At 27.4% G+C, this 22,353-nt stretch overlaps 5 protein-coding genes across 5 annotated transcripts in view; 2 read left to right on the plus strand and 3 right to left on the minus strand.

The window, feature by feature from the left end:
* The window catches only part of LOC103576519 (1,4-alpha-glucan-branching enzyme), a 28,216-nt gene extending 25,929 nt beyond the window's left edge, over positions 1-2,287 (minus strand). Inside the window, exon 1 of the mRNA XM_053737643.1 lies at positions 2,269-2,287. The gene's annotated coding sequence lies outside the window, so the exon portion shown is untranslated. The remainder of the gene's footprint in view (positions 1-2,268) is intronic.
* On the plus strand, positions 871-4,486 carry LOC103576537 (transmembrane protein 170B). Its single transcript, XM_014441234.2, has 4 exons — positions 871-1,356; positions 1,428-1,620; positions 3,421-3,526; positions 3,995-4,486. Exons 2-4 carry the CDS (start codon positions 1,524-1,526, stop codon positions 4,188-4,190), a joined length of 399 nt encoding a protein of 132 aa, XP_014296720.1. The 5' UTR covers positions 871-1,356; positions 1,428-1,523; the 3' UTR covers positions 4,191-4,486.
* Positions 4,487-5,147: 661 nt separating this feature from the next.
* On the plus strand, positions 5,148-8,820 carry LOC103576536 (heparan sulfate glucosamine 3-O-sulfotransferase 6). Its single transcript, XM_008556786.3, has 3 exons — positions 5,148-6,379; positions 7,100-7,590; positions 7,714-8,820. Exons 1-3 carry the CDS (start codon positions 5,832-5,834, stop codon positions 7,836-7,838), a joined length of 1,164 nt encoding a protein of 387 aa, XP_008555008.1. The 5' UTR covers positions 5,148-5,831; the 3' UTR covers positions 7,839-8,820.
* A 136-nt stretch (positions 8,821-8,956) lies between these two features.
* LOC103576534 (sodium-independent sulfate anion transporter) lies at positions 8,957-18,031 on the minus strand. Its single transcript, XM_008556785.3, has 12 exons — positions 15,664-18,031; positions 15,460-15,591; positions 13,262-13,571; positions 12,334-12,587; positions 12,052-12,253; positions 11,346-11,566; positions 11,096-11,267; positions 10,849-11,016; positions 10,594-10,755; positions 10,360-10,500; positions 9,878-10,023; positions 8,957-9,580 (listed from the first exon to the last, which is right to left on the minus strand). Exons 3-12 carry the CDS (start codon positions 13,434-13,436, stop codon positions 9,209-9,211), a joined length of 2,013 nt encoding a protein of 670 aa, XP_008555007.1. The 5' UTR covers positions 13,437-13,571; positions 15,460-15,591; positions 15,664-18,031; the 3' UTR covers positions 8,957-9,208.
* Positions 18,032-18,081: 50 nt separating this feature from the next.
* On the minus strand, positions 18,082-22,110 carry LOC103576532 (uncharacterized). Its single transcript, XM_008556784.3, has 8 exons — positions 21,731-22,110; positions 20,483-20,672; positions 20,280-20,397; positions 20,089-20,199; positions 19,897-20,004; positions 19,528-19,797; positions 19,158-19,443; positions 18,082-19,074 (listed from the first exon to the last, which is right to left on the minus strand). Exons 1-8 carry the CDS (start codon positions 21,749-21,751, stop codon positions 18,967-18,969), a joined length of 1,212 nt encoding a protein of 403 aa, XP_008555006.1. The 5' UTR covers positions 21,752-22,110; the 3' UTR covers positions 18,082-18,966.
* Positions 22,111-22,353: the final 243 nt, after the last annotated feature.

The following is a 22,353-nucleotide window of genomic DNA, read 5'->3' on the forward strand; positions in this document are numbered from 1 at the left end:
TCGTTAAATAAAATTTTTTATTATTTAACTTGTAGTCCAGTATTATTGTTTCATAAACTTAACGCTCATACGTAATTATTTTTTTTATTTATAAATGAATGTCTATTATATAATTGAATGTCATTTTGTAATAATTATAACTAATATTTTTTTTTTAAAGATATTTATGTTTGTCTGAGTTAATTAATTAGTATAAGATACTTTTTTTTATCAATATTTCATTAAAACAACAATGTGTTTTATTATGTTAAGTACGTATAAGTATGTTACGTACTCAATAATTAAAAATAAACTATTGCATTACATTTTATTTTTATTCACCATATATTTACTTTATTATTATTCTTTCGTAGTAAATAAAATATATTCTAATTGTTGTAATTCATTATTTTCCAATCGATCCTCGAAAAAAAATTTTGTGAGTCGACCCCTCATAGGTCCACTTTTGTGTTGAGATGTTGTAGCTTATCTGGGGCTTCCTAAAAATTTCTTTTGACCACGAATTGCATTCATTTTGCTTATTCATAGTAATGTTAAACTTCCATAAGAATGATGATTCAAAAGCATTAAAAACTATTTAAAATTTTTTTTTTCGAATCGTTTCAAATCGTTTCTTTTAATAAGGGTTTTCGTGCCCCTGGATGATCTGGAATGGATTTCAACAATTGACCCTCGAAAAAAAAAGTTGATGCTGGGTTGACCCAATAGGGTAAGACAACTTTTACAACCAACTTTCTCAGAAAGTTGCCATCAACTTGTAGAAATGCCAGTTCTCGCGGTCAACTTGATGACAGGATGCAGCAGGAGATTGTCGTCAAATTAGCTAAATTAATTTCTAATGATAAAATGAGTAACTCCGCAACCATAGGATGATAAAATTGCAATTGCCGTTGTCGGCTTCTATAAATCCCCTTTGACAATGCCGCCAACCAGGTACGTACATAATGTATGTAGATCTTTGCACAAGCAGAGAAATTGCATCACGGTCTATTGTTCATGAATTTTCGGTGTTGTAAACCCGAGCTGTGACAGCTCGTGCGTCAAATCTGCGCAAACCAGAGCTATAGTCTATAGGAGGTATTTACTGGTATTTACCTCGCCAGGTCATATGGTGATTAACCAAAAAAATAGTCTCTCGTCTTCCATCAGTAATTCAACATTTTTTAGTGTTTTAAACAATCGAAACTTGTGAACAATAGCTTTCTACTCTATCAATTCTTCATACTCAACTGAACTTCAATCGCAACTGATAATCTTTGTCGATAAATAAATAATTGGTCATGTTCACTACTCGCTATGTGATATTTGTCTACGAGTTATCAAATTTATGTTTCAATAAATTCTATCTATTAAAAGGTAATTTATATTTGCGCTTCATCTTTAATTAATTTGAGGTTAATTTAGATAATTCAATTAATTTATTTCAGATAAATAAAATAAAAGATCCAAGTGTGCTGAGATTTAATGGATAAAGTACTGATTGGAATAAGGCTCTATGAGCTGTCATTGTAGGATAATTAGCAATGTTCAATGTACAACTAAGTAGCACAGAACCACATGTTACAAGTACTAAAAATCATAATTTAAGTGCATTTTATATTCCTCTAACTTCATTTGCTGGTACGTATGTCAATTGGAAATTTATGTTAATAATTTATTAACTGATTCATAATTGATCTGTGACCATAATTATTTTGAATAGCGTTAAGAGAAAATATTTTTTCTTGCAAATATTATTTTTTTAATTCAACGTGTTATTGTTTACTTAAAACGTCAATAAAAGTCGGTAGTTTAGATTTATTTATAAAATAAAAACTGACTTACCGACCGATGAGCTGCTGGAAGACAGATGAAGCTGGATATTTTTTTTTTTTGAAGAATTAAAAAATTGACGATTTTAATTCCACAAATTACAGTTACACGACACTGACACTAACACAAATAACTACAACTGATCACTAGAGGAGAGAAAATATTTACGATCTTGAAGTTAGCAGACGTATAATTTTTGAATTTTTTGGATTTTCATAAAATTCCCGCCATGATGTCGGAAAAGAATTATTTTTACACTAACTCATTTAAATAAACGGATTTTCGAAAAAAAAATTAAAATTTTGAATTAAATTTTTAGTGTCACTTTATTATTAACTTTACTGCAATTTTTTTTTTTTTTTTTTTTTTTTTGAGCAAAATGATTAGCACTCTAGACTACGCCATTTTTTTTTATTCCGTTAAATATTTCAATATTTAATTATTTAATTTACTCACCGACACACTAATTTATTATTTGGTTACATTTCATGGAATACTCGCGATAGTTATTTTTAAACAAAAGCAAAAAATTATTTTACCCACACTTTGGATGCTAATGAACTGACAAATTTGCTAGAACTGCAAAGATTTGGCTCCAGCTCGAGCACTCTCACCTTTTACCTCTCCCCTTCTAAAAATCAGTCTCTGATTGGCCCAAATTCAAATTTCAAAATTCTAGCCAATAAAATTTACTTTTAAAGTTTCTTTTTATCCGAATCTTTTGATTGACGAATTTCAAAATTTTTGAACCAATAGCTTGCAGTCTTTCCATTTGACCGACTAATCAGAGCTTTAGCTTTTGGGTTCGAGGTTCAGAGGTTCAGTTAGCGTCTAGTTTCTCAGTACAGCGGTTCTAGAACTTCGAACCCATTATATTTTTTTATTTAAATGTTTAAATTATAAATAAATTCAAACTATCAAAAGTAAATCGTGATTTGTGCCGTACAATTAAAAAGTGTGTCGTTAAATTAAATTTAAATAAGCAAATAGACAATAAATTTAATTAAATAATTAATTAATTAAAGTAGTGTCAGTGCAATTTTTGGTGCTAGTTTTTTCAAAATGGCTTCTCAGTATAATTTTTAGTGTCGTGTGCAAAAAAAATTTTTTAAATTCAATAAAACTCCGGGATCAATTATCATTAATATTAATTAATATTAATATTAATATAATAATTAATATTAATTACGCTCTATAAAAATTAAAAATAAATAATTATCAGTTAAAAGTATCATTAATATTTTTATTTTTTTTTTATTTTTGTGATAAATTAATTTTTTTAGTGAGTGAGTAGAGTCAGTGAGGTGTTAAATTGACAATTTATCATTTTTTTTAAATTACACCAAGTAAGATATCCAGTAAGTGCAGTAAGTGGCGTATCGGTAAGTCATTTTTGATGATTAATTGTCAATTTTATGATAAATTGAACGTACAATATTATTTATAACTTATTCCGCGGGCATCCCCTCCCTTAAGTAGTGAACAATCGGTTGAAAAAATAAATTCTCATGATATTTATGTTTGAAAAGTAAATAATTATAGTCACAGATCAAATATTTATAATTTTAAAAATAATAAACAAGAGAAAATATATAAATAACATTACAGAAATGTGGTATCAGATTTTTTTGTGGGCACTATTTTCATCAATATTTGTCCATACAATTGCGGCATCAATTTGTTTTGCAACTTTACGTAAACACAAATATGGAAAGTGAGTAACAAATAAAACAGAATAAATATGAGTGAGAATGTAGCAGATACGTGACAATTTATAAATTTTAAATAAATAAATAATTTAATTAATTGAAATAACGAAATTTAAAAAAACCGCGTACTGGTTTTTCAATTATCTAAGTACGCATTTTTACATTTTTATTCTTACATTTTGTTTATTTACTTGAAAATTCAAAAAATTGCCAAATGTCAGCCAAATTCTCACAACAAATAAATATGATACAGAAAATAGCGACATCCAACATTTTTTTTTATAAACAAATTTGTTAAAAAAAAAAATTTACTTAAAAATTCTTTAGAATTAATTCTTAAATTTTTTAAATTTATATTCAATTTGTTTATTTAAAGATAAGAAATTGTTTGTCTGCTGTTTCGCTTTCATAATTAAATTTTCAATGCTTACGAAAAAATTAAATCAATATTTGTACTGATAATTAAAACGCAGATTTTTTCCAATATTGATACTGGTAATGGGATTTCTATTGCCATTAACATCTGGAGTATTGAGTTCAGCGGCAATAGCTTTTGTTTATCGTGCATCGAGTTACCAAATGCCACCTCTGTACGCATTGTTTTGGGGAATAGGTCAAACCATCCTGGCTGCGTGCGTTGGTTTCACTCGTATTCTGGCAACGTTATAATTACCAGGGTATTTATCGTCATCCAAACCCAATCCACCAACTGAACATCATATTGTTCCTCTAGATCCGCAACTCTATCGTTTATCAATAAACAAAAAAAATTTATTTTTTATTCATGATGCAGATCTATAAATTTTTTTATTCATAAATTAAAATTATAGCGTTCATTATTTTTCATCCAGTGTTAGATTTTTTATTCATAAATAATTATTTAGCGATCACTGGGGTATCTAATGAATATCCAACTCACTAATGTCTTTCATGTGATATAATTATAAACAGACTAAATATATTTACATATACATATATATTATTTTATTTTATATTGTTGCTTTATTTGATCTAGCGCACTTGAAATTCAGTTTAAATTTTAAATAATTCATGAAATTTCATTTTTTTAATAAATTTTTAAATAAAAATATAAAATTTATAATTTTCAAGTAAAATAGAAAATTCTTTATGTTTTAAAGGAAAGCTGTCATTAAATTTTTAATTAAAATCATTAAAAAATTTTCTCAAAAATAATTTTATTATCATCGATATTAAAAAATTAAAAATTTACAAAAATTTCAATGCGCGATCTTAAATAATTACCCTCAGTTCACACTTTAATTATTTAAATAATAACAATATAAAAATAACGATTATGTTTTTTTACACTCGCCAACTTGCAAATTTGCACAAAAAATATATATCAAAGTATAATTAATCATTCCGTTAAATTTAAAAGAAATAAAATAACATTTTCTGTCATAGTTAATTAGTTTTAAAAATATAATTTAACATTCGACCATTACATCGATAAGGCTTTTATAATAATGTACATATTTATAGTAAAATACTCAAATACTCTAAAATAAAATATGTATCAAATGTATTAATGTGAATAATTAGCTTTAAATACAAACAAAGACTATTAATAATAAATTAAGAGATTATCATACGCAGAATTTTGATTACTGATTTTAATCTAGCTCTGTCTGTTTACTATTTAAAAAAAAATTCCAATGCACCCCTGGAAAAATTTAGCGCAAGCGTACTGTGAGTCCCAACATCTCTATATCAAACTCTCATCCCTCGGTGTGCTCTTATCAATTCAGTAGCGTCCGCTTCGTAAAAATGATACGTCGTTTAGATATTAAAGTACGCCGGTATATTAATTTTCCACCGAATTCAAGTACTCATTTTATTTTACTGTTGTCGTTATAATAATTATTCAAATGTGATGAACTGTACAATTAAATCAACACAATTATTTTTTCTTATTGTGTACACACTTTAGACCCAAGGTGCTATCGATTTCGTTATCTAGACATTTAAATAAAAACAAATGTTTCAAATATGTTAGCAACTCTAATTATCATTAATTAAATTATTACAAGTGCAAATATATATTTTTATTGATATATTTATCTGTTTTCTATCGCTGAAACAATAAGTGTTTTTTTCCTTAATTAATTATTGTCGGAAATAAAAACACGAGTTAAAGATAATTGTCGGAATGTTGTATGAAATGCTGATCACATTCATAAACAAGTGATCAATTTCCACTGGAAATTATGATACTAAATAACTTGTCGATTGAGTTTTTATAATGAAATTACATTTAAAGTAATTTGTATCAATGAATAATGAATACTGATGATAATAACAAAAATATATAAATATTTGTATGATGAAATGATGGAACTACGCAGAACTTCATGGGCTAAAAAATTAATTTTGATTATAAGCTTTATAATAATACTACTGTGGATTATTTTTAATGATACATTTTGTGCCTTTGGTGGTCTATCACGGAGAATAGTATTGAACAGAATAAGATTAGCGGCACATATCCATATAGAAAGAGCATCTGCTGTGAGAGAAGTTAAAGTTGAAGAAATTCCACTTGATAGTTTCATTAATTTAGATGTTAATGCGACAAAAGTTCAAGTTGTGTCTTTGTTGTCTAACAATAAGACGTTATTGAAAGATAGTACGGTAGATGTGTCACCCAAGTACAAAATATTGCGTCAACAAGGTCTGATACCTAGTAGACAATTGCCGAGTGCTTTGATAATTGGCGTTAAAAAAGGCGGCACGAGAGCACTCTTAGAGTTTTTAAGACTTCATCCGGATATTCGGGCTGCTGGATCGGAAATACATTTTTTTGATCATCACTATTCTAAGGGATTTCATTGGTATAGGTAATTGGAGTTCGCTTTTTTTTGTAGGACATGGAAAAATTTAAAAATCATTTTTTTATCTCTGCTGGTAAAAATTCCAAAAGCTGTAACTTTGATTGCAATTATCGTAACAAAGTAAAAAAATTTTATTTCCCAGCTTAAAGTGTCTGCTCTGAAGAAGCTCTTAATTATTTTAGTGATTAAATTTTTTCTGCTGTCAATTTATTCTTAAAAGTAAAAATCAGCTCAGTATCTGTTAGAAAAAAATTCATTGGCTTTATTTTGAAAACTTTATTCAAAAGATTATAAGTCGAGCTTAAAGTTTCTTTCTTTTTGAATTTCTTTCCGTCAGTCCATTATCGTTTTATTGAATGGCAAAGCAAAAAGGACGACTTTGGCTATAAATCATCATAAATCCATGAAAAATGTTGTCTCGAGTTCATTAACTTCACTTTCTTATTCAAAAACTCTCAACTTGTGCAATTAATAAATTTGATTTATGACTTTTTCAAAAGCACAGTAACAAAAAAAAAAAATATATAAAATTGATACTAAATTAACTGAACTCATCTTACGATGGAGACTTTCGTAATTTTTTTAATTTCGATATCATGACTTCGAGTTACAGCTTTTAGAATATTAATTCTTGTTTCCGAGATAAAAAAGTCAACGAAGAATTTTTGTTGTCAAAATAATTTCGATAATGATGAGTTGAACTAATAAATAAATTTAAAAAAATAGACACCGAATGCCACCGACATTAGAAGGTCAGTTGACAATGGAAAAAACACCATCGTATTTCGTAACACCAGAAGTCCCAAGAAGAGTACAGCATATGAATCCGGGTACAAAGCTGATAGTTGTTGTCCGTGATCCAGTAACACGTGCAATATCTGATTATACCCAAGTAAAAAGTAAACGTCCAGAATTACCTAAATTTGAAGAACGTGCCTTTATAAACGGTTCAAATATAGTCGATACTAATTGGGCGCCATTAAGAATAGGAGTTTATGCACGATATTTAGAACGTTGGCTCCAATATTTTCCATTGTCTCAGTTACTATTCGTATCTGGTGAACGTTTGATTGCTGACCCAGTTATTGAAATAACAAGAGTTCAAGATTTTCTCGGGCTCAAGCGTGTGATATCGGAAAAACACTTTTATTTTAATGCTACCAAAGGTTTTCCATGTTTGATGAAATCTGAACAAAAAGCTATTCCTCACTGTCTCGGTAATTATTATTATTTTTATTATTGTTATTATTATTTTAATTAAACACCATTACAATTATTTACAATTACTTCCTTTTACTTTTTTTTCTTTTTGTTTTTTTTTTTTTCTATTTACATTTTAGGTAAAACTAAAGGACGTAGTCATCCGTACATCAATCCTGTGGCAATTCAACGTTTGAAAAATTTCTACCGACCATTCAATCAACGTTTCTATCAATTGACTCGTATGGATTTCGGTTGGTCATAAATTTATTTTAAAGACTAATTAAAACATATCTATTAATTAATCAAAATTAATACTAAATAATGTCAATTCTTGTGATCGAAGTCAATTGGTTTAAATTTTGTAAAACATTCACTCAACATTAATTACTATCTATATTAAAAAATACAATAGCTTAAAAGCTACAAATTAGAATAGTAATTAATTTAAAACTAATTAATATAAGTATATTAATTAATTATAGTTATAATTGTAAAACTGCACGATTTTGCTCAATACCAAGATAAATGCTAACAACAGAGATTTAATGTAAATATATACTAGTTAATAAATAAAAATATTTGTACGATATAAATTTAAATTGGCATTTACTTTACAATAATTCCTATTCTGTGCAATTAAAATTTTTTAAAATATATATATACATAAATATTGTGTATAAATATATATTTTTATTAACAATGCTTGTATACATAAACTTTAAAATTTAATAGATAATTTTTTTTATTGGAATATTTAAAAAAAAAATTATCACAGTATTTCCCAAACATTATTGCTGACCGTGCGCTTATAAAATAATATACAATACTCTGGGTATAATGTATGATTAATTAAATCAATAATATATATAATCATTTGAATAATTATAAATTAATTGGGTTAATCTATTAACATAATTAAGTAGCATGCAAAAAGTGGAGTTTGATTAGTTTAATACTTTGATAATTACGCGATGAAATAAATAATTTTAACGAATTACATTTTTAAATTTTTTCTAATACTTAAAATATTAATTAAAAGTTAAGATTTGATAAAAAATACTTAGACACATACTATTTTTATACAATAAACACTTGTTGCGCTTATTTGCAATTTAAATATTTCAGTAAATGCTTTATCTTAAAAAATATATATTCTTTTTTTAATACTCTAATACTTTTTATCTTAAGGCCATTCTCAGACACTGCCCACTATTTTTTGAAAATTTTCAATTACTTTAAATTGCCATAAGCGTATCAAAATTTTATCAATTGATTAAAAAAATTAAAACTTTTTAATTTTAAACTAAAAATTAAAACGTAGTAGTAATTTTTCCAAAGTATAGATTTAAAAAAAAATTACAATTGACATTTTTTCAAAATTCTATACCTCAGCGAAATTACTATTACGTTGTCTTTTTTTCCAATTAAAATTTCAATTTTGTTTTAATTAATTAATGAAATTTGAATACGGTTACGACAGTTGAAAGTCATTGCATATTTTTAAAAAGTGGGGACACTGTATGAGAATGCTCTTAAGGTAAGTGACCCTTTATCCGATTGGGGAACTAGGTCTCTTACCTTTTATCTAAAAAAAAAAAATAATAAATACATAATTGTATTTTTATAACTTATTTACGCAACTGAAGGATTTGATTTTTCTTTAAAATACCCTCGGTCTCTCAATAAATCGTCTAGAGCTTCTTGCGTATAATAGACAACAAAATCGGTGGGTTCGATGCCCTCAAAAACAGCGTAAACTGAAGGTTTGAGATTGTAAAAGAAAAGCGGTTGTTTACGTGTAGCAAAATCTTTTGAAAGACTTTCAACAACTTTAGCTGCTGTAAAATCAGCACCGTAAATGTGCGAGCAGTCAATAACTACCGGTGTCATTGAATTACCAGCACAATAGCTGTACTTGGTCACGAGATTTCTCACGTAATCTACTGACGGGAATATCAGGCAACGATCTGGCGTTAACATGAGATACTCAACGCCGCGGCAACTCTGTAATAAAAAAAGTTAAAAATGTAAATACCTTATAAAAGCAAAAATGTGTTAGAACAAAAAAAAGATAAATAAATCGCGATTCATAAATAATAAAAAAAAAAAATAAAGTCGTGAGCTCGATATTACATCAGCCGAGCATTATTATTTTCTTATTGCTTACATGAATAACAATTAAAGTTCGTGCATAATTATCAGTAATTTTAATTGTAATTACACAATAGTCTCATAATATCAAAGATATTACTTAATACTTATTAAGTATTAATTTAAAAAAACATAAATAATAAACTTTACCCGAAGTTTTTCCAATGAAATTTTCGGTCTTGCTGCATGATGAAGAATAAATAATATATTTAGTCCTATGCCAACTAGAATTCCTATTTCTAATTGCAATACCAGACATGCAATGAAAGTTGCTATCCCTGGTATTAAGTCAGATTCTATAAAGAAAAAAAATTATATGATATTAATTATTCAAAGTTTTATCTTACGAATGATGAAATCCTACAACGGTTTTGTTTAGCTGTCTAATCACACGTCTACTGCAATACACTAATTAAAATGCATAAGTAACAGATGGTAATTTCAAGGCAAACTTGTTGCAAATTTAAGCAAAAAATTTTTTATTATCAATTGTCGTTTAAATTTCATAAATTTTTAATTATCTAGTTTTTTTAAATTTCAAGCTTCGAGTTACGTAAAAAAAAATTAGTTTATTTTTAATAATTTATAAAAAATAATTGGCAGTAAAAAAAATAGTTCATTTAAATACATACTTTTAGTTCGCCACATTGGCTTTATCACCTTGACTTCGACCATAAAAATAACCGCGGATATTATTATTGCTGCTAAACATGCTTTGGGTATAAAGTAGAAGTAAGGTGTGAGAAATAGCAGTGCGAGTACGACTAATATTCCTGTAAAAAAAAAAAAAAAAAAAAAAAAATAATAATAAGTAAATCATCATTAATTTAAAAAATGAATTAGTCAGACAGGACTTCATTAATTACCTGTATAAAGTCCACCTAGTGGAGTTCGAACACCAGAAGCATTATTAACAGCACTTCTGCTAAGTGAACCGGTACCAGGAAATGATTGTACGAATGAACACCCAAGATTTGCTAATCCAATGGCAATTAATTCTTGTGTAGCATCTACTGATTTTCCATTACCTAGAAAAATATTTTATATTATACACTTATTAATAAGAACTCGTTAACTTACTGATTATAATTACACTTAAAATGACTAAATGAACGACTTACTAAATGCTTTGCACACCGCTACATCTTCCATAAGCGAAATAAGCGGCAAAACAATGAGCCCGCTACCTAAATTTGAACACATATCCATAAATGTTAGTGTAGTATTTTGATCTTTGGTAAAACCAAACGGTGGTAATTTAACAGTAGGCATTCCTCCCGGTAAATTGCCTAAATAAAAATGAAATTTATATATTAAAATATCGAAACCTTTGATATATATATTTATAATAAATTAATTGTGATTTACCTATTAATTTAAATGGTGATTTTGAGGCAAAGTAATAACCTAATACTCCACACACAATAACTAATATTGCATTTCTTGATGTTCCGGTGAGCCAGAGTAGTTTATTTAGCACACGATGCTTCGTTAGTCTCAAGTTTTCGTCAACTGGACCAATTTTAATAGTCGCGACGTACTAATAACCCAGTTAAAATTATTTAAATAAAAATTTTTATTTAATAAATAGATTAATTAATTGATAATTAATAATTACCCTCAGAAAAAGTAGAACGACGATACAAGTAACACCTAGAGTAGTATCCCAATGAGAAGTTTGATGAATCCCTTCAGCGATACTTTGCCAAAGACTTAAAAACGTCGAGCCTTTTGATTGAATTCCAAGTATATCTTTTATTTGAGATGTTACAATAATTAACGCGACTGCTGATGTAAAACCAGAACTTACTGGTCCTGATACAAAGTCGATAAGGAATCCTATTTAAAATTATATATAATTAATTAATTTGTTAGAAAATTGTATCAAGTTTATTAGTGTATTATTTCATGAGAAAAATATCTAAAGTTTGTTATCATAATTTATTACTATTTCAAAATTACTTAACAATATTATCAAGAGTAAGTAGATAAACAACATTCATTCACAAGTAATGAGTAATAAAAATGAGTCAGTAATCTAGTGACTGATAGATAAGAGTTACACAGAAATTATTCTCGGTTGAAATGCTATGGTGTCATAGTAAAGCCGGATCATGTTAGCCACCTAATGGAAATTTTAATAAACTAAACAAAAATTACTATGGCCATAGTAAAATTCACAACGATTACATCAAAAGTTACTGTAGCCATTGTAAATTTTACTATTTTATTTAAATTTCCGTTAGGTAGCCATAGTCCGGCTTTACTATGACATCATAACATTTCAAACAAAAATAATTTCTCAGCAGAGTTTAATGACTCACCTAGACCAAAAATTCCCATGAAAAATTGTATGATACCACAGAGGCAGCATAAAAGAATAGCGTGTTCGACAGGGGAGTCTAATTGCGCCACTGTTTGATAAGTTAGCAATGATACTATTGCACTTGGCCCAAAAGGAACATCCTTGGAGGATCCAAAAAATATATATATAAAAGTACCCAAAAAACTGCCGTACAATCCATACTGCAATAGATATTTATTCAAATTATAAAATTGATACCACGAGGTTTTTGACAGATCGAAAGTCATGATGGGCTAATTACCTGCGGAGGTAACCCAGCAACATTTGAGTAAGCTAATGATTGTGGGATGACTGTCAACCCGACAGTTATACCAGCAACAATATCACCAAGTGCATCGTCCCCATTGTACTTGGGTAACCATCCCAAAATTGGTAGCCGCCTGTACAACATTTTTTTTGTACACGTTTTTTTGACTCGGTGCGCTGTGTATTCACAAATCGACTTGACAAAATTGTTTTTTCGTTTGACGCTATCATCTCCTGGCTCTTCCATCACTAATTCAAATAATTATTTTATTTAATATAAATTTATTAATTAACTATTTGGCATTAAAGTACAATTATGTTTTATTAATCCATCAGTCTTGATAAATTTTTAAATGAAATCATGTCAGATCTGTGTTTTTGATTATGTTTACATCCATTTAACTCTTATTATATGTAATTTATTTTTAATAGTTCTGTTTATTCAGTCTTGTAAGAAAATATGTGACACAGTTTAAAAAAATTTTTTTTCAAAATTTTATAGAAACAATTAATTGATGATTTATGATAATAAATATTTGAATGAAGTTAACTTGAATATTGTTAACATCAGATTTGAAATGCAAATTATATAAATGTATGCATTGAAACCAAATAGATTTTAATTTCAATATGACCTTACATTTGATTAATTATCTATTGTTCTGCATTTAAACAAAATCCATAATCAGTTATCTATTCAAAAATCTTTTCAATTAAATTACAATTTAAATTAGCATACAAAAATTATTTGTTTTACAAAAACCGTGGATTAAAAATATGTCTTACTTTTTTCTAATAAACGCTTACTTTTCAAATGTCCTCATCGGAAGCAAAAATAATTAACCAACACCCAATTAATAATAATAAAAATTCAAAACTCATATATATGACTAAAAAATATAATAATAAAAAAAAAAACTCACAGATTAGGTCATAAGAACACTGCAAATCAGGACGTTCTTCACAAATTGAACTCTGAAGCTCATAAGAGTCGCGTTTATCGATGCCCAAATTTTCTTGTGATTCGTTCATCGCCTTATTGACATATCCATTCAAAGGTTTCCCGTTCATTTCATATATTTTTTTTCCGTTTCTCATCTTGGTAATTTAAATTACTTGCCTCGATATTTATTTTGTAAATTCAAACTCAGTCCTTTGTTGTTTGTTTATTTTATTTTATTTTTTTTATCTTTTCAACTGACAAATGCTTATGCACATTAATTTATAACATGGCTGAAAAATTAAGTGTAATTATTTTAAATGATAAAACTGGTATTTGCTTGACAGTATTCATATTTTCAATGTATTGGTTGTTAAAAAAAAAAAAATATATATAGATATATTTTTATTATCAATATTGACTTTTAAAACATGCTCACAATTGTCAATCAATTGATACATTTACGAACTTATTTATCTACAAATTTATAGTCTGGTATAATAATACAAGTGTCCTTGGGTCTAGTAATTACTTGAGATCATCCAACACATTTCCTCATTCTCATAAGATAATACGATTAATAGGTATATAGACTTGTTTGATAATTTTAACAGACATCACGTTCAGTTTTTTTTATTAATAACTTTAATTAACTCAATTATTTTTTGCTAGTCAACGTTTGCTTCCATTATTTAATAATTAGTAATTAAAAATTCTAGTTATTTGTTATTTAATTTTTTTTGCAATTAAAATCACGTGCGGTCATCATAGAAAAATTTGAAAAATTCACTACAGAAAAACAAAGTAAATGCACCGGATTAATTTATATCAACATCTCTGATGAGTCATCCGGTCAATTAGACGATCAATCAGTTATCTATAGTCTTCAAATATAATATATGGTCTCGACTTTTTATAAAGACGATCAAGTTATATCGATCATTATAATCAATCATACAAATAAAAAACACGTGGTTTATTTACACTTTTTTTTCTTACATCTGAGTAAATATAATTATTTTTACAAAAATTAAACCGGTTTAAAATATAATTACAGTGATAAAAAAATAACTTAAATTATTTACATGAAAAATTTAATAATTATAAACAAAGTGACGAAACAGCGATAGAGCACGTGGTTAAAACTCGTTACACTTTACAGATAATGTTGAGTGAAACATTTTTTTCTTTTACGAGTGACAGTAAATATTTGAATATAATAATAATAAAAAAAATTTTATTAAGATAAAAAGTCAGACGCGGGCAAAAGATTAAAGCGGCTGTGATTTATTGTAGAGGTATAAAGAGAAATGAAGTTGGTTGTGAAGTTTATAGTATTAAAGAGGGGATCAATTGCAGGTTATAGACCCTGCTAATGGGCATTTGCATCAAGTCCAAGGAAATCATTAGGCAAATACATTATTATATTATTACCAGCGTTTTAAAACGTATAAATTATTTTTTATAACATTTTTTATCTTGTCATATTGTTGTCAATATGGATCCATCTTTTACTTAAAATTACAAGTATACGCGTATATTATTCTATAGTTGATTACGTGAGCCCACATGTACAAGAAAATATATAAAAAAATAAAAATAATAACATCTTCAACTATTTTTACGTAATAATCAGGTCATTTCGTAACTTTCAAATTTTATGTCGATCAATATTTAACACGGTTACTAGATTCATTTAAAAAAAAAAAGGACAGTTGTAATTGATACTATTAAATTGTAATTAATAAATTTTCTGATAAATAGATCGTTAAATAAAATTACTATTTAATAATTTAAAAATTCCTTTACAATTTTTATTTTATTTTAAAATATTCCACTGAGATTTTATAAGATTTTAAAAAACCATAAATATAAAATTGAATTTTATTTGCCAATAAATTGAGTACTGATTTACTACAAGGAGAAACAGTAAATTATATGTCAGCCATGATGTTTTACTGCTGTTTAAATTCTTGTGCATATAAAACAATAATTATTAGACACTAAATAATGTTTGTAAATAATTCATTAGACGACAAATATTTTATTCTGTCACAATAAAAAAAAAAAAAAAAAATTGATAATTTAAAAAAATTTTAAATCACCATTTGTGTAAATCAATTATCAGTAGTCGATTATCATTAATTAAAGATCAATAAAATGAAATTTGTAATAAATTACCTTGTCCGTATAATTATCGATGACAAGTCGTGACACTTAGAGACGTCTTATTTATCAACATTTAAAATTCACTATTCATTATAATAAGTCTTTGTAAGTAGATAAAAAAAATTTTTTTTTCATAATCACCGTCTAAAAATATAATTCATATTTTTTAAAAAAACTAGTCTTTTATACATCATTAAATTAATAATCGTTAATTACCAGTAATATCACACAGTTTTTTTTTTTTTTTTATCAAACACTCGTTTAAAAAAAATTTAATGACCATCTAGCCACGTGTTAATTCAAAGCACATTTTATAAAATAAATTTATATATATTATTATAAAAATAAGATAATATTAATTTATGAGCCGAAATAAAAACTGAGTAGATATCTTAACGTACTGTTGTATAAATGGTTAGAACGAATCTCTAGCCGTGTTTTCCTGAATCACAAGACAACTTACCCCACTTTTGTCCTTTTGTATCAGTGAATCCCATCCCCACTTGTTAAATATTAACAGACGTCACTGGTGAACAAGCGAATGGGAAATTTGAATTTAAGAACTCGCAGCATTTATAAACATTTATTTATTTAATTGACGTTCCTCGTGATATTAATTATTAATCATAATCATGGCTATAATCATAACCATAAATATACTGATAATATCATTCTTTACATCATGTCCGTCATTAGCTCGCTAATTTGCCAGATAAAGATAACGGCCGAGCTAGCTAGTGATGAGAAATTCTAACTAAAAAAATTTTTATGTTCATTTAATTCATAATTATTTACTTTATTTTCCTTTTAATTGTCGTGTTTAATTAATTAATTAGTTAAGGAAAATAATAGATGGTAAAAGAATAAATAAGTGCGTCAGTGATTCTGAGAAACAAGGAAAGTTATCGAATAATTTCTAAATTTCGAGTAATTGTGCGTCATGGGAAAGTTAGAAAAAAAATATAAAATTAATATTATTTAGTTGAATGTAAATAAATATATAAATTAAAAGAGACTTGGAATAATATTTAAAATTGACTTTTGGATAAACTACTAATTGTACTTTAAACCAGTTCTGATGTAAGCAAACAACATAATTATGAATTGTACAAAAATTATAACACGAGTCAATACGACTAGACATGTTATCGTTAATTATTGAGTCAACATTATTTTTAAAAACAGTTATGACATTTGATCTTAAATATTTTTTTTTAAAAATATGATAATTTATAGTGTAATATTAAAATATTGTTATCGAAGAAGTTTACAAATAGATAAACCAGAAAGACAAACTGATCAAATATCGATATTTTTTTGATTGGCTTTTGCTTTGAAAATATTTACTCCGTTAATTTAAATACTTGGAAAATTTATTTAAAAATGTGTAATAAGTAACACAAAATTTAATTTAACGTAGAAATAATAATACGGGATTTGGTAATATATTTATTATCAAATATCTTGTTTGCTGGAAACAAATAATTTAATCATCGTCAGCAATCTCGTGACGGTCACGAGAATCAAACATTATATTTTTTAATCTTTATCATAACTCTCAGTTGATTTTACGTTAAATTGTTATCAAAAAATTATACGCGCTTATTAAATCTCCGAATGGTTAAAAGAATTTTAAGTCATTTTTTTGACTCATCCATTTTTAAAAATTTGAAAACTCTTTAGTTAATAAATGTGATTAATTAAATAGTTCGGTATTAAATGCTAATTAAATATTTTTTTATGAGATTTATTTGCATAGATAACTGATTAATAGATCAATAAAATATTGCATAAAATGTATATACATAAATAGTCTAGTAAGTGTGTGTATGTTCTTGAATAAGCGGTTATTGACATCGGTAATTTGTACTTGAAGAATAAAATGTTTTGCGCGAGTCTCGAAGATTGAAAGCACGTGATGAGAGTTCGAGAAAAGTCATATATGTTACGAAGTTGTCTACTAATATGTATACATATATGTTTATATATAAGTTGCGTGAATCGTTGGTTGTGAGGTCAACTAGTTTCAATTAAATTGTCACATGACGATTGACCAAGTAAAGGGAGAAACGACCAGTCACGAGGAAACATTTTTTTTTCACCCGGATTTACTACGCAACGAGTAATATTTTGTGAATTTAAAATTTTACTTGGAGATGATACTTGTTTTAAGTATGAACACATGAATTTTTTATAAATATATGTATCATCTAAATAACAAAGTATCAGAGTTTATAGCTGTCATGTGACGTTGACCTTATCCTAAAATTTATTCCAAGACCACAATCACGTGCTGGAGTACAAATAAAAATATATGTTTGTTCTTATTCTCATTGTTTGATCATATGATAAATATAATTATTTTTATTCTGTATAAACATAATAATACTATTTAATATGCTGTAGATGAGGAAAAAGATGAGATAAATATGTTTTAAGTGGACACCAGACACAGTCACTTTCAAATCACGAGAGAAAATCCGGTTAATTCCAGTTAATTTATAACTTTAATTATTTTCATGATTCACGTATGCGTGAAATCGTTTTGACAACTTATTTATCGCATATTTGTAAACATTTATTATTTTTAAAAATTATCATGGAAAAAAATTATTAAACAAATTTGCAAGTGGGTCAGTGTATCAAAATATAAAATTTTTTTTATTTCGATTTATTATAAATAATTTATTAAGTTAATAAATAGCACAATATAAAACAAAGTAATACGTATAAAAAAGTAACCAATAATTTTTTTTATAAAAAATACTTGATCACATATTTCAAGTGATCAATGCAGAAAAGGTAAAATATTTTTTTTCAGGATTTATATTCCTTAATTTCTACCTTTTCAGCATTAAATCTCTTCATTTCTTAGAATCTAATTTAATTATACTGTCCAAAATCGGTAGTGAATTCGGAATTATTTCGGATTTTATTTCAATTTGAATTCATTTGGAGTTCTGAAGTTTTTTAAAAATCCCGCTCTGCATAAAGAGTAAATAGGGAGTTTGTCTTTTCAGCGAAGTGATTTCGAAGGGATCTGGATTTTATTTAAATCCACTTTTACTCCGAGAGAATTAAATAAATAAACAGTCATCCGCTTTGCAATCACTCCGGAATTTAACCCGCGTTCACTCCGCAAATTTTTTACAGTGTATTAATAATTAAAAGTATAAAAAACTAATTACAGTAACCATCAGTCAGTTTTTTTTGCGTAATTACATATCAATGATATCTGTAGATATATAAAAAATTTCCAGACTTATATCGTAACAATTGACATCATTTAACAGATATAAGTCAGTGATAACTAAATATAACTTTAACTACTTGTCATTGAGACTGTCAATTCTTAATCTCCGATTACTTTTAAACTCAGCAACACGGAATAAATTTACAAACAAAAATATATATGTTTGCTGATACTTTTATATTGACAATGAGTCAATATCAATCCTTGTATACAATTACTTACACATCAAATAATTGCGCGTTATTATTCGTATTGAAAGCACCAGCTTACAAATCGGCATTAACATTAGTACGACGCACATAACGATTGAAGTAGTCAGGTCGCCAGCACTTACAACTTCCGGGCACCAAAAACCAGTCGTAGTACAGACGAATCTAAATTCAAAATTTTAATTATTGATAAATTATTTTTAATCAAAAAATATATTTCTACCGTAAAAAAAAATATAAATAAGTACCCGGAAACATCCCATATCATCGTGTCCATCACAATGATGTTGTTGATTGCTAGAACTACTTCTTCCTTCATTTTCGCCGGCTCTCTTCTGTAAATACATTTGGAAATTTTGATAATCGTGAACTGGCGGCGGCGAATTAGCAGCTATTGGTTCACGAGGTCCTGGGAACTTTCCATTCGGACTTTCTTCCATTACAGTGTCCGGATAATAAATTTCCGCAACAAGTAAACTTGTCCATCTAGGTGATGAAAGACATCCGCCATCCAAATAATGGCACCTCGATTGCCTAAATTACATTCAATTGTTCATAAATATTCGAATCTTACTTGTAATCATCATTTAAAAAATTAAAATAAATTAATTGTCGTACATGCAGCGTGTCAACTCGATTGTCTGCGTGAAATATCCTTCATAAGGTATCTGGACAACGTAGCGCCAGATTCCTTGGTAATTTTTAGCAAAAACTGGAGTTGCATATTCAACTTTAGCTGGACAAGGTGTCGGTGGGCCAGTATACTCGGGTTTTTCTTGTGGAGGCGTGCGCTGACGATACTCTGGCGAAGATACTGGCTCGTCACGTCGTTCAGCTGCAGACGCTGCTAATGGCTCTCCTTGAATTGCTTTGTAAAGCATACACATTCTGCAAGTGTTAATTTATTGTTTAACTTTTTTCTCTTCAATTATCTGTCTCTATTATTCTGACACTAAATATATATACATATACATAATATATACTCACACTCCACCGCCGTTTTCACAAAATTTACGACCATTACGATTGGCATCTATAGCTGCTGATGACTCAGCGGCTCTTTTACTTCTACTTCGTTTCTCATCCGTGTGTACACTTTTAGTCAATTATTTAAATTTATTCATCAATATAAATATTAATTTCAAAAATTAAAATATATATTGTAGATTTACTACTTACGAATTTTGTGAAAATGGTTGGACTTTAGCCACTATCGGCAATGAATCATCTGCTTTTAAAATGGGTAATGTTTTGCTCAAGAATTTCAAAGTTTGATTTTTAATCAATTCACTAAAAAAAATTATTAAAAAATTTTATTTAACTTTTAAAATTTAAATTAATTTCCATATAACTTTAAAAAAAAAACTTACAAAGGATATGAAGATCCAGCAACATTTTGTTTCATAGGATTTCGTGGAATATATCCTTTATTCAAATCACCGCAAACGTTGTGAATTGAAACGAATCCTTGTTCTTGTTTTCCAGTGTCTAAAAATATAACAGCCGTCAAAAAAATAAAATTCATCGTTCTTTATTTTTATGTAAAAATAAAAATATTAAGTGCATAATATACCAAAACATTCTTTGTCACTGTCAATATAAGGCGGCGGTCTTACTTTTGGCGGTTCAGCATTCGGAGATTCAACAAAAGCATAAAAACCTTCAGGCGGTTCTTCTTCTTGAGTTGACGATGACTCATTCACATGCAACCCCAATTTACTTCTACTTGGCTCGGCAAATGTCGAGCAGCACACAAGTATCATCTGTTAATTTTAAATTAATTCATTAAACAACAGCCGTAAAAAAAAAAATATAAATAAACACGTTTTATTTTCATTTGATTATAAAATTCCGTTACAAAATAAGACATGTCTTATACATTAGCATTCGGTTTTTAACGGTACTTACATCAGTGATCTATACGTGAGTAATATATAAAGATATAAATACACCGATTTAATTTGAGTCACGTGAAATTAATAAAATTACCGAGAGCAAGTATTTAATTATTTAAATTTTTGAAAAATATATTGAAAATTTCAGAGTACACAGAGATAATTTTTTGATAAAATTTACTCTCAAATTTAGAGTAGACCCGGGTCAAAACCAAAATAAATACGGAAAGAATAAAAATTCATTCTTTTTGTTTTATCTTTTACTCTTTTTTACTTAAAAATTACTCGAGGTTGGGTTTTTCTACCCCATAATTGAACACTATCTAAAAAATGGAAGAGCAATTATTTATTTAGGCCCAATTTTACTTCACAATTAACGAGTAAAATTTACTAGATAATTATTTTCGTATTTGTTTTAGCATTAAAGTTATTAATTCAATTTCTCTAAGAAATCCGGATACTTGAACAAGGATGCTAACCTACTTGTGGTAGATAATACCTTTGAAATTAATTACAATCTAGTGATGTTAGGCTCTACATTATCTATAATAAGTTGGTTTATAAATGATGCTTCGGAAAAATCCCAAGTAACTGTTACTGCCTCTACGCATTATATAGATTTCCTGTAGTTACAGTAATAGTGTAGATACTTTCAAAACCGCTATATCAAATACACTAACACGGAAGCGATATCATTAATTCATTAACGCGACCTGCATAATAATTAATCATAATAAAAAATTTTATAACATCAATCATAACATGAACTTATTAAATAAATTATTGAGTTTATTTTAATTGATGATTAATTTTTAAAAAATTATTTAGTTAAAATTATAATTAGTGTGGGTTTGTTAACTTTTTTGATTAAAAAAAAATTTTAATTCAATTACAATTGAATTTATGGCAAAAAAGAAAATACTTACGACAAACGTTCGAAAATCCATGATAAGTTTGAACAGTAGGTGATTGCAAAATATGAATGTTTATACGAGATAAGATTGTATGAATGAATTTAAGTTGATAATTGTTAAAGATCTGACGGTCATAGCAATACTGAAGTTCTTGAACTCAAGTTTCAATACGAACGGCATTTACCTCTACCTGATTCTTCGGTATTTCTATCCCCCCCAGACTCTACAACAGGTTAACGTTCCACATTCTCACTACTTAGCTTGGTAATTATCATCAAACGTGTTTGACCTTGACCGACTACAAGATATCGACTTCCGGAAACATCCGTAAAATTTCGATCATTTTTACGAACCCGATTTACTATTTATTCATATCTATATTTACTTATAAATTGTTTAATTATTAATTCAGTAACTTTTAATTTTATTGTAGAATCACTTAATTATTTAAATATTCCGCTTTTACTTTATAAGTGGCAAAAAATTTATCAGCAAATATATAAATTTGTATTTGTGGTTATTTAAATAAAATTAAAAGTTTAAAAGTTAACGAGATAACTATCTAAAGAATTCAATAGTGGGTGTAGCCGTGCGTTTTAGATGTACTGTTATATACCTGACGATACAGTTACACA

The sequence above is a fragment of the Microplitis demolitor genome, chromosome 3 (assembly GCF_026212275.2).
Source record: "Microplitis demolitor isolate Queensland-Clemson2020A chromosome 3, iyMicDemo2.1a, whole genome shotgun sequence".
Taxonomy (NCBI): domain Eukaryota; kingdom Metazoa; phylum Arthropoda; class Insecta; order Hymenoptera; family Braconidae; genus Microplitis; species Microplitis demolitor.